Genomic DNA, 12472 nt, shown 5'->3' on the forward strand with positions numbered 1-12472 from the left:
GGCAAGCAGTAAGAAACGGGTATGCTCAGATAAAGTTTGAAAAAGTATATTTATATCCCTAACAAAATAATCTCCCGCAAGACCCTCCCTAACCCCAACGATTGTCCTTCAAAAGTCCCCAAAAACCCAACTCCCAATTCCCACCCCCCAAAAGTCTCTAAAAAAGGGGCAAGGGACACTATGGGTGGATGCTGTCTACTTTTTGGGCCAGGGCATCATGCTCCTGGCGGAGCAAGGCGTGCTCTACGCGGAGCCCCTCCAACTCGTTTGAAAAGTGGTGGAGCTCCTGCTGGAGGCGGGACACCATCAGGGTACTGCGGCGCAGGCGTGCCTTCAATGCCTTGCAGGTGCAACGGCTGTGAGAGGAAGCTGTTGTCCTTGCTACTCGGCGGTGGCGTTTGGCTTTGGCAGCCCGGCTCAGTCTGGGTGGACCACTGTGCTGGGTGGCACTGGCAGCCCGTGGGGGCACGGAGGCCGATGCAGACGACGTAGTTGTTGTGGTCGACTGCACACTTTCTTCATCCTCCAGGGCCACCAGCCGCCGATATTCGGCCACAGTGGCATCGATCCTCCGTTGCCGGGCCGCTCTAGCCAGCTCCTTCCTCCTTGTTCGTTTGGAAGGAAACCTATATGAAGAAAGACATAGTCTGTAACCAATGCTCTTTAAGATTACCTCAATCATTCAGCAGAAATTTGTGTTGCACTACAACTAGCAACTTGCAAGCGCATTACATAACTATTGAGGCCAGTATCTATCTAACCTCACACTTCTTCATCCTTGCTCTAACATTAGTGGGAGTTTAAGGAACAAATTCTACGAGCACTATGGACTTCCATTGGAGTCGACTATGAAAGTACACCAGTCTTATTCTTCTTCTTGTCTCTTGTTTAGGAAAATTGGTACGTTATGTTCTGCAAGCCGGCATAATGCCAGCGCAGTAAACTTGCACCCGAGAAAAAGAGACGCACGCCATGAGGAGTGACCTAGACTTGCGTTGCGTTACTGTACCCGTCCAGTACATGCAGGTGGTGAAGCTCTTACTTTTCTATTACGGGTGGCACTGAGAATACTCTGAAGAAGATAAATAATCTGATTATCTATCACTTCACATGGGATGTTTTTGCTTATATATGGGATGACTTTAGGTGCTTTGCTTTTTATTGAGTGACCAGTGATACATCCACACATGAATGACTGAGTACTACTAAACTTATTAAGAGAGGTAGGGATTGGCCACCGTAATAACCGGATCTATGCTGTGCTTGCAATACAAACTACTGCTACTATTGATGGTAGTATTTGGAGAAAATTAAAACTTCTTTTCCTTGCCTTTCCTACACTGGAACGGACGTGCGGGTGCAGTGTTACATGCTCTTCAAAGTTACACTTAGTTCATCCACTGACCGTCTACTCTCTCTAGATCATGGGTACTCACAAACTTTCTCTCAGGGGCTAAATTTACAGTGTAGTTTGTGGCCGAGGGCCGCACTGGTGGGGGCGGAGTCAGAGGGGGCGGGGCTAAAGCAAAACGAAAACTTGTGACCATGAGGTTGCACACAGGTCCCTGCAGCAGATGCCTTCATCCACTGAGCCACCAGACCCAGCATTTACATACATCTCTCTCCCTCCTGCTCTCCCTCCTGCCCTCCCTCTCCATCTCTCTCTCCCTCCTGCCCTCCCTCTCCCTCCCCCTCTGTCATCTCACTGTGTGTGTGTCTATCTGTGTCAGCCTTCAGCCCAAGTTGAGACCGCTTCCTCAACGCGCACACACAGACAACAACACCAAAGTACTTAACAGGTCTTTAAAAGACCATTAACATATTATTGAGGCTTTGTTTGTTGTAGCGCCCCTGCATCTCCACCCTGACAATCACTGCTTGCCCGGCCCCACAGAGCAGAGGCTTTGTTCTATTTCACCTCTTTGTGGCCTTGCATCTCCACTCTGCTCTGTGGGGGCCGGGGGAGCAGTGATTGTCAGAGTGGAGATGCAGGGGCGCTAACAGGTGAAATGCAACAAAGCCTCTGCTCTGTGGGGGCCGGGGGAGCAGTGATTGTCTGCAAGGTCTGCGCACCGCCAAGGAAGGCTTGCCGGGCCACCACCGGCCCGCGGGCCGTACTAGGAGTACCCCTGCTCTAGATACACATATGCTATCTAAGAGTCAGATAGTAGCATGATCCAGGTATATGGACACATACAGTTTCTGTGTCACCCACCCAGGCTGTTGTCCTTCCACCCATCATTGCTTCATCATTCACCCAGCCATGCATCTCATATTCTTGCCTTCCCAGCTAGTCTTCAATCTCAATAAGTAAGGAATATATAAGAGCTTACCTCTGGCCGCCACCACCACCGTCTCAACTCTCACAGCCGCCGCCTCCTCCCCAGAAGAATTGCCCTCCGCCTCCGTGTCGAGCACCACCACCTCCACGCTGGCCCCGCCACCAGATGTTCCACCTACAAAGTACATTTAGGAATGTTAGAATAAAGCACTCACTAGTCTTTGGTCTAGGAATGAAGACATGTGAAAACAATGTAATTTGTGACTGTCTACTTTAAAGTTAAAAAAAATGTCCCTTTTTCCAGGGAAGGTTGTCTTTCTGCACTTTTTGGCACAACTGATGAAGGCTGGTTTTTTAACACGCACCATTTTTCTCCACACAGACAGAAGATGGACTTCTAACAACAAGATCAAGTTGAAACCAGGTGAGAGCTCGGCTCGACCACAAGAAATGTCTTCAATTAATCGTCAGCACTAACCACTTTTCCATTATCAGTTAAACGTTTAGTTTTATTATGACTTCATTTTAATAAATGTGTTTACTTTTAATAAAGCTTTTAAACTTAAATACAATCTGTGTTTTTTGGTCCAGACTAGAGTGACTGAGCGAAAGGTTTTGCAATTTTTGCAAGCATGAGTCCAGATAGAACACTTCAAAATACATTATGGACAATCCCAGAGGACTGCACTAAGTTGATAGAGCTATTGCTGACTAGAATGGGAGTTTCGCCAACCGTGCAATCTTAGTTAGCTACACAGACAGACTAATAAGAATAATCTAGTAATACCACAGGGAGTCATAGTAGAGGCAGGATAAGAATTTAGATACAGTCTACAAGAAGATCAAAGACAATTTTGAAAAAAGTCAAATGAGGAACGCTAGGAAAAATAGGTACTAGTCTAAAATGAAAACTTACTGGGGCCAGCAAAGGAGCCCTCGCCTGCCCGATCCTGGCCCTGTTGAACAGTATCCGCCACCTGCTGCTCCTGTGTCCTCCCCTCGCCCCTGGGGGGAGCTGACGTACAACATGAAAGAAAGAACAGAAAACATGGATGATTGTTGCTTGTCAATGTCAACCAAATCAAACATTTCAAAAGAACAATAACAAAATATTTCCGCGAAATTATATTGATTAGGGTTAGTTTTCATTTATTTGCGGACCTGTGACTTCGAAAGTCACGTAACTCACTAAACAAAGTACTGAAAGGTTCACCTAGGACTGGCAGGCAGCAGTCCGCAGGCAAGACGCACAGTGACAGACAAACTCCATTGTGATTTCAGTCAGATCAGTGACAACACTAACAGTTGCCTGCTACATTACCAGTCATTTAAATAGTCAAACTATCAATCCACCGCCACTATTTTTCTTATTGTCAGGGGTACAAAGGAAGGGGCAGATTTAAGCCCCTTGCGGCTCTTTTGCTCCGTTCTTGCGTGACTTTTGTGACGCAGCAGCTAAACAAACAAGCATTTGCAATGCAATAGGTCTCGCATTATTTAAGTTTGAGCTATTAGCATTGTAAATGGCAATTGTTTTTTGCTTTATGCTATATTTTTTTTTTACATAAAAAGCTTCATATAAAATATGTTTTATTAAAGTTATTTATGCAGTATCTAAATTTTGTTTGCATAAAACAGTATAATAATATCTTAGTAAAAAAGTCAAATATTTTAATGGAAATTCACCAAACGTTCATTTATGTGTTGGTTTTGAAAATAGCTAAATTAATAGCTTTGTCATTTACAATGCCAATAGTTATAACTTTCGCAAATGTGACACCTATAGCATTTGTAATGCAACATTTGTATTTACGTGACTTAGATGTATTGATATTACAAATAACAATGGCTTTTAATTTTTTTTAATACTTAATAAAAGTGATTGTAATTTATAATGGCAATAGCTTAAACTTTTGTAAATAACTTTTGTGAAGATTATGTTCAGTGTATTTTATTGTAACAAAATCCAAGAACAGAAGTGAAATATTAACATCTTTTTGTGACATTTGTAATAAAGCTTGAAACATTGAGAGAACATATTTGTGCTGTGGTGGTGCTGAGTGATGCTGTGGTGGTGCTGAATGGGGCTGTGGTGATGCTGAGTGATGCAGTGGTGGTGCTGAGTGGTGCTATGGTGGTGCTGTGGTGGTGCTGAGTGATGCTGAGTGATGCTGTGGTGGTGCTGAGTGGTGCTGTGGTGGTTCTGAGTGATGCTGTGGTGGTTCTGACTGATAATGTGGTGGTGCTGAGTGACTGTACTCACTGTCACTCTGCACTCACTGTCACTCTGCACGCACTGTCACTCTGCACGCACTGTCACTCTGCACGCACTGTCACTCTGCACGCACTCTGCACTCACTGTCACTCTGCACTCACTGTCACTCTGCACTCACTGTCACTCTGCACTCACTGTCACTCTGCACTCACTGTCACTCTGCACTCACTGTCACTCTGCACTCACTGTCACTCTGCACTCACTGTCACTCTGCACTCACTCTGCACTCACTGTCACTCTGCACTCACTCTGCACTCACTGTCACTCTGCACTCACTGTCACTCTGCACTCACTGTCACTCTGCACTCACTGTCACTCTGCACGCACTCTGCACTCACTGTCACTCTGCACTCACTGTCACTCTGCACTCACTGTCACTCTGCACTCACTCTGCACTCACTGTGACTCTGCACTCACTCTGCACTCACTGTCACTCTGCACTCACTGTGACTCTGCACTCACTGTCACTCTGCACTCACTGTCACTCTGCACGCACTCTGCACTCACTGTCACTCTGCACTCACTGTCACTCTGCACTCACTGTCACTCTGCACTCTGTCACTCTGCACTCACTGTCACTCTGCACTCACTGTCACTCTGCACTCACTGTCACTCTGCACTCACTGTCACTTCGCACTCACTGTCACTCCGCACTCACTGTCACTCTGCACTCACTGTCACTCTGCACTCACTGTCACTCTGCACTCACTGTCACTCTGCACTCACTGTCACTCTGCACTCACTGTCACTTCGCACTCACTGTCACTTCGCACTCACTGTCACTCCGCACTCACTGTCACTCTGCACTCACTGTCACTCTGCACTCACTGTCACTCCGCACTCACTGTCACTCCGCACTCACTGTCACTCCGCACTCACTGTCACTCCGCACTCACTGTCACTCTGCACTCACTGTCACTCTGCACTCACTCTGCACTCACTGTCACTCTGCACGCACTCTGCACTCACTGTCACTCTGCACTCACTGTCACTCTGCACTCACTGTCACTCCGCACTCACTGTCACTCTGCACTCACTGTCACTCTGCACTCACTGTCACTCTGCATGCACTCTGCACTCACTGTCACTCTGCATGCACTCTGCACTCACTGTCACTCTGCACTCACTGCATGCACTCTGCACTCACTGTCACTCTGCACTCACTCTGCACTCACTGTCACTCTGCACTCACTGTCACTCTGCACTCACTGTCACTCTGCACTCACTGTCACTCTGCACTCACTGTCACTCTGCATGCACTCTGCACTCACTGTCACTCTGCACTCACTGCATGCACTCTGCACTCACTGTCACTCTGCACTCACTCTGCACTCATCATTACTGTTCCTTTTGTGGCATAAAACGGGTACCTCTTCTGCGTGCACTGGTTTATGTCAGAGGAGCTAAGCTTGGTCAATGTCTGAACAAAATGGCAAAATGATATGTTCCTGCAACAGCACAAGGCCGTAGATTAGAAGCTACGAGGTAAGAGACAAAATGTACCCGCAATACCAAAGTACTAAACGCTTCACTGTATCTTGGAGGAATGTACTTACAAAAAAAAAAATCAATCACCCATAACAACGAACCCACCCGACCCGTCCTTATCAAAACAGATCAGACGAAGACTTGATGGAGAGGGCCAGGCACACAACCCGGCCATCGGTCGCCTGGGAAACCAGATCCATCCACGGCTCAGGAGTCCTCTGTGCGTGGACAGGGTGTACTCCAGGAATCAAGTCCGTGCAATTGTACCTAATAATTTTCTCATAAAAAACTCACTGCGCATTCCACCCTCAACGAACAACACGCTTGGCAAAACAACATGCACGGCAAAGGAAACCGGCCGCTCGCACACTCTCCTCTCCTGCCTCCTTGTATCATACCAAGTCACGGACATGCGCAGACGTCGTGATGCGCATTTGATTCAAGTATTTTACAGTTTTATAAAAAATACTCACTGCGCATTCACCAATCAACGCGCGCGGCAAAGGAAACCGCCGCGCACACACGCTCCTTTGCCCTAAGGTAAGCAATTACGGCGGACTCCCGCTTTCGTTTTCCGCCGGCCTGCGAACAGGAAGTCAGGCAGGCCGGGCGGGACAACCGGAAGTAGGAGGGCGGGAGCCTACCCCGCCTCCCACGGAAGAGCCGCGATTGTTTGGCGCACCGGAGCAGGCAGGAGCCTACCCTGCGCCCCGGTGCCGAAGAAGGGAAGAAGAGTCTTGCTGCCGGTGGGAGCCGCTGCACTGAGGATGCCGGTGAGTGGGGCTTCGCCTTGTTGGGGGGGGGGGGGGCATCTGTGTGCGCGCGCGCGGCGGCGGACTGTGTATGTGTGTGAGCGTGCATGTGTGTGTGTATGTGTATGTGTCCTGGAGTCTGTGTGTATGCGTGTGTGTGACGGGGGGGGGGGGGGGTTGCCTGTCTGGGTGCCTGCGTGTCTGTGTAAGTGTAAATGCGTGTGCGTGTGTGTGGAGCCGAGAGGAGAGGGGCTGGTGTGTGTGGAGGGGTCTCTGTGTATGCGTGTAGGTGACGGGGGTGTGCCTGTGTATGCGTGTGTATGTGCGCATGCGTGAGTGCTGTGTATGCGTGTGGCTGTGATGTGCGCATGCGTGAATGTTGACGCGCGTGCACGCAGCTCAATCCAGCCGCTCGTCACAGTTTTGTGTCCCTCATTCCCCCGTGTCAGACGACTATAAGTCTCCAGCCTGGACGCATCCTTCGGATGCGATGTCCAGGCGAGACCTAAAAAGGGCGCCATGGTGAGGCGTATAATATTATACCAACGTGACGCATTTGGGAGATGCATCCCGTTATAAAGTCCTGCGCCATCAGGGGGCGTTCCGGCGCAAGGGAGGGCATTCCTGCGCTGGAACACATCCTAAAAGTGGCTGAGGGAAATCTACAAAATTTCAATCAGTCACCTTTAGGACAATGATGCGTCACACAAACCCTGCACCTGCTTGAAGCAGACGTACGGCTTGACCCAGCATTGGGGAGATAGGGTACCCCAGAGCATTGCTGGAGCTGCGCCATCGTTGCGACGCAACTCCAGCAGTAAAGCTTCGGTGACGTTTTGGGCCCATGGTGCGCCGCATTGCAAATACGGCGCACCATGTTTGGTGGTGGTAGCGGGCCGCACAATTAATGGCGCATCCCTGCTACTTTGCAGGGATGCGACGGTAATTGCAATTCTGCCCCTTAGGGGCATACTTACTTACGCGTTCTGGCGCATCTCTAGAGATGCGCCAGATCAAATGCGTCACGCAAAACTACCCTTGCGACACGGCAGATGCGCCTCATTTACAATGCGGCGCGCCCTGGCGCAAGGGTAGGCACTTGCGTGACGCATCTTGTCACGTAAGAGCGGCGCATCGCTGGAGTCACGTCGCCAACGCAATGCAACTCCAGTAATGCTCAGGGCCACCCAATACTTAACATGCTGTGTCAGTCCTTTCGCCTGCTTCAAGCAGGCATAAGGAATTGAATTGACGTAGCAGCGTCGCAGAAGTGCCTGCGTTAAATCTTGTAGATTTCACGCAGGCAATTTTGCGAGGCGCACAGCCGCCGGACCGCCCACCCTGCGTACTAGGAACGCACCCATTGTGGTGCAGGCCCATGGCTTTATAACGTGACGCATCTCCCTAGATGCGTCATGCTGTAAATGACTCGCAGGGATGCGGCACGTTTACGCCGCTGTTGCGTCACGCAAGGCAACGTAAACGTGGCGCAAGGGGCTTGTAAATGTAATCTGCCCCCTAGTGTCTAGCATTACGCAGTTCTGTAAAGTACACTCATACATAATAGTTACTCAGGCCAATGAGACCACAAAATAGAAAACAAATAAGCATAGTAGCAACGCCACTGAGAAGGAGAGCAGTGCACCTGAAATGCACAGAAGATTTTGAAATATAATTTAACTACAATGTAATCGTCATCAGCGGCATTATTGGCTTGCTCCATGTAAAAAACAAATATTTGCAATACAACAACACAGAGCAGGAGAAAACATCATAGTAGTGAGTGATGAAATGGCTACTACTACTCACCAAGCCCGGGGATCTCCAAGCCGAGCTGGTCCAGCAGGTCGCGCTCCCGGTCCAGGAGGTCCGTCCAGCGATGGGTGACCTGGCTGTAGGTGCGCTGGACCCCGTAGAGGTGGGATATGGCCCAGCACACCTTCTCCCACCGCTTCCGGCGCTCCCGCATGTTGTAGCCGCCGGCCGCGATCCTGCCGCCTCCCGCGATGGTCCTGGGCAGGCGGCGCTGGACGAAGTAGACCAGCGCGCCCACTTCCTCCGGGCTGAATATCTCCCGTCGCGTCACCTGCTCCCCCCTCAATCTCCCGCATGCTGTCCTGGCACTGGGTCCAGGACTACTCCCCGCCGCCGCTGCGGCCCTCAAGTGCCTGGGCAGCTTCACGGCGCCTGGCTTGACCATGGTCTGGGCAGGTAAGGTAGGAAGAAGTAGAACATTAAGAAAGAATAGGATAGGGAAGAAGAAAAGAAAAGAGTTTAAAAAAGTAGTTTAAAAGTAAAGAAAAATAGCAGAAAAGACAAAAATATACAGCTAGGAAAAGAGAGGGATAGATAAGAAGCAAAATCGTGAAAAAAAAAATGAAAACAAGCAAAGGATGGCAAAGATACCAAGAGGATTAAACACCATGCCCAGACACAGGAAATGAATGAAAAACAAGATGGCCGGCGCCCGTTCACGAGCGCGAAAGTAAGTTCGCGCGAGATTTCCCTCGCGATCTCGTGCGAACCTCTACTCGCAATGCGCTTACTGCGCGAGATTATACATAGCGGGCGGAAACGGAAATACGTCACGCAAACAAAATGGCCGCGCCCGTACTTGACCTTGGGGTAAATTCGCGTGTTGCGCTGCAAGCGGCTCGCGAATACTGCAAAAAAACTCGCGAAACAACAAGCCGCAAAAAAATAAAAAGCTCATTCGCACGAATTGGCGGCTTCCGCGGTCGGTTTCGCACGACGCCGCGCCCCGCGAATAGCGCGAAAAAACCGAAAAACGATTTTAGCAAAAGCAATGAGCAGGTGCAAAAGGTCAACCTCATGATTTGTAACGATTCCCTGTAGTGCTTCCTGAGGGGGCCCTCCAGAATTCGGTTGCCTGCTTGCAACTATTGTGTGACCCTGCTCGGACCTTAACTGTATGCCACAAAGGTCCTGATTTACAGCTAAAGGAGCAGACAAGCAGGTGCCAGGCTGGAACTTCAAATTCTTTCAGTGACACATTAATTAGCCCCTAATTCATTATTGTCAGTTGGGGCAGGGCAGGTGTTGTTAATAAACTAACCCCAAATTAATTCATGTCAGTTCAAGCAGGGCAGGTGGGCTTGCTTTTCCCCCCCATCTTCTACAGTGATGATGAACCAGAGGGTGGCATTGATGTAACAGAGGGTGGCATGGGTCAAAGAGAGGGTGCCAGTGGTGAAACAGAGGGTGCTGGGAGGCTGTGATGATGAACCAGACGTAGAAACAACATAGTCGCGACCGTTGCGAGCCGACAAGTAAGTTCGCAATTGCGAACTAGTACCAAATCCTCGCGAACTGGCAGAAACACTTGCGAACACAAAAAAAAAAAATCCGCAAATTCGCGAGAATTCGCGGATTTTGCGGATTGCGAATTCGCAAATCCGCAAAATTCGCGAACGCGAGATTCGCAAAATTCGCCCATGCTTAACTGTGTTGCATTACATGTTTTTTATCCCAGTGTTCTTTTTTTATGCAAGACTTTGTATGTTTATAGATTGGTATTTATCTAAAATTATTATTTATTGCTAATACATGTTAAGTATGATGGGTTTTGTCTTACAGATGAGTGAGTTTTTAGAAATGCGTTCATTACAGAATTTCCAGTCACTCAACCACAAACATGGCAAAGGGAGACAAACTCATAAAGGGGAAAGTAGAAGAAAACCAATAAAATATTCGGCTTTGGGTTGATTTATCAAACAATTCTACCTCCATATGAATATACTAGGGACAGCTTACAGGCTGTTACTTATGCTTCAAGAAAACAATGGCCATATTTTTAAAACTATGTAATTTACTTCTTGACATTAAAACAACGATGAACTAATCGGTTCAACAAAAAGTGATCATCTACACAAATTACATAATGAACACGCATTTGCCACCAATTATTATTTTTGTCACATGCATAAGATACATAAAAGCATTTGAAAATATTTTGTAGTGCATTTCAGGAAAGAGTGCTCGTTGGTGCAAGTAAGTGTGATAACGTGCGTCACCTGTCTGGTTATACACATCCCATAGCCGTTGGGTGATAAATCTTCAGGTCGCACAATGCCTCAAAGACAGTGTAGAACGCAAAATAATGTCTCCCCCCCCCTCCCCTGTAGAATGTGAAGCGGGGCTCCTGAGTCTCCATTACTTCACAGCTGTTCAAATGCCCCACCCTGCAAGGATTGAGGGGCCAAAGAAGAGGAGTCGGAGATTTTTGCATGCATGACTAAGCATTTTAGTGCGGTGATGCAGACACCAGCACTAGAATGCGTTAGCCTAACACCTGATGTGTGGTACTTGGCAGGGCTGAGGGTTGGGGTGCCCTGAAGAGTCAGGGTCCCTCTGTGCTGCACAGGCTTGCATTGCGCCCCTGCTGAATGACTAGTTTGAACGTTAAAATGGTATATATTTGAGATTTAAAGTGGTATGAAAAATCATTTAGTGTGATTAACACATTTTCAAATATGCGTACCTTTCGGGTTGAGGTTTCCCGAGCCCATCCCTTCATAAGAAGATCTAAAACAAATTCAACAGAAACATACCAGTTATGCCACAATAATAATTGTTTTTAAAAATTGCATTTATGTCTCATTTTAAGTCAGAGAATTGATTTAAATATATCCAGCATTTAAAAAGAGCTGGAACTGTTCACACAATTTGCAACATATTTCTCTGAAATAGGAAAACCATCATGACATTATTCCAATAAAACAATTGTATATTAAAAACCAGGTAAGCATAAAAAAGAGAAGGGTACTACAAAGTTTCATTAAATTGCTAATACTTAACCATTCCCTTCATTTATATTCAAGGGTGTTTGAGGTTCTCAAAATAAAGTACCTGTCAAAACCTTACTAATGAGAGACTGTGTGTGAGTCACAGTACTAAGCGCCTGTTTTAGATTTTGACGGACAGGTTACTCCGTGCACAACGTCGCGGATATCCTGTCCGCCAAAATATAAATCCCATTATATCCTATCGGATTCATATTTCCGCAGACCGGATAACCCATTCGCCGAGATCAAAAATCAGGTCCTTACTCTTAATCTACCATGTAAGTAAGAATGAAAGCCTTATACTTAGGTCTGGCAGCGTAAAGAAGCCAATCACCATGAGATATGTTCTTCGTAACCACCCAAAGGGATTGGACCCGAGAGTTAAAGGAGGAAACACTGAAGCTGAAGAATTCTACACCAAAAATATCAACAAGAACGAAAGCCACAGAGACTAGACTTGCCTAATCACCCAATACAGAACCTAAAAGATAGATTGCATAGGAATATCAAGCTCTGTCCTTCATCCATTTGACCTTATTGGTATTGTTTCATAGTGGACAGTGCTATAAGTTAGAGAGGTAAGCTATACCTAGGACCCCCTCATCAGGAAACACCTTGGGGCATATTATCAAGAAACAGCATTAAAATTATCGCAGTTTTAGCAGCAGGAAACTGCCGCTAAAGAGGCGATAATGGGCTTGATAATATGCCCTTGTGAGTTCCCATAGAAGCCCATGTTCTGGTGTGAACATGGGCTTCTATTGGAATTCTCAAGGGCATATTATCAAGCCCATTATCGCCTCTTTTGTGTCCGTTTCTTGCCACTAAAATAGCGATAATTTTAATGCAGTTCTTGATAATATGCCCCCAT

At 47.4% G+C, this 12472-nt stretch overlaps 1 protein-coding gene across 1 annotated transcript in view; it reads right to left on the reverse strand.

Annotated features, from left to right (window-relative positions):
• The window catches only part of CCDC175 (coiled-coil domain containing 175), a 406581-nt gene that overhangs the window by 16093 nt on the left and 378016 nt on the right, over nt 1-12472 (reverse strand). Inside the window, exon 18 of the mRNA XM_086938208.1 lies at nt 11298-11341. Coding sequence (XP_086794334.1) covers nt 11298-11341 — 44 coding nt within the window. The remainder of the gene's footprint in view (nt 1-11297; nt 11342-12472) is intronic.

This window comes from Lissotriton vulgaris, chromosome 9 (genome assembly GCF_964263255.1).
Source record: "Lissotriton vulgaris chromosome 9, aLisVul1.2, whole genome shotgun sequence".
Lineage (NCBI taxonomy): Eukaryota > Metazoa > Chordata > Amphibia > Caudata > Salamandridae > Lissotriton > Lissotriton vulgaris.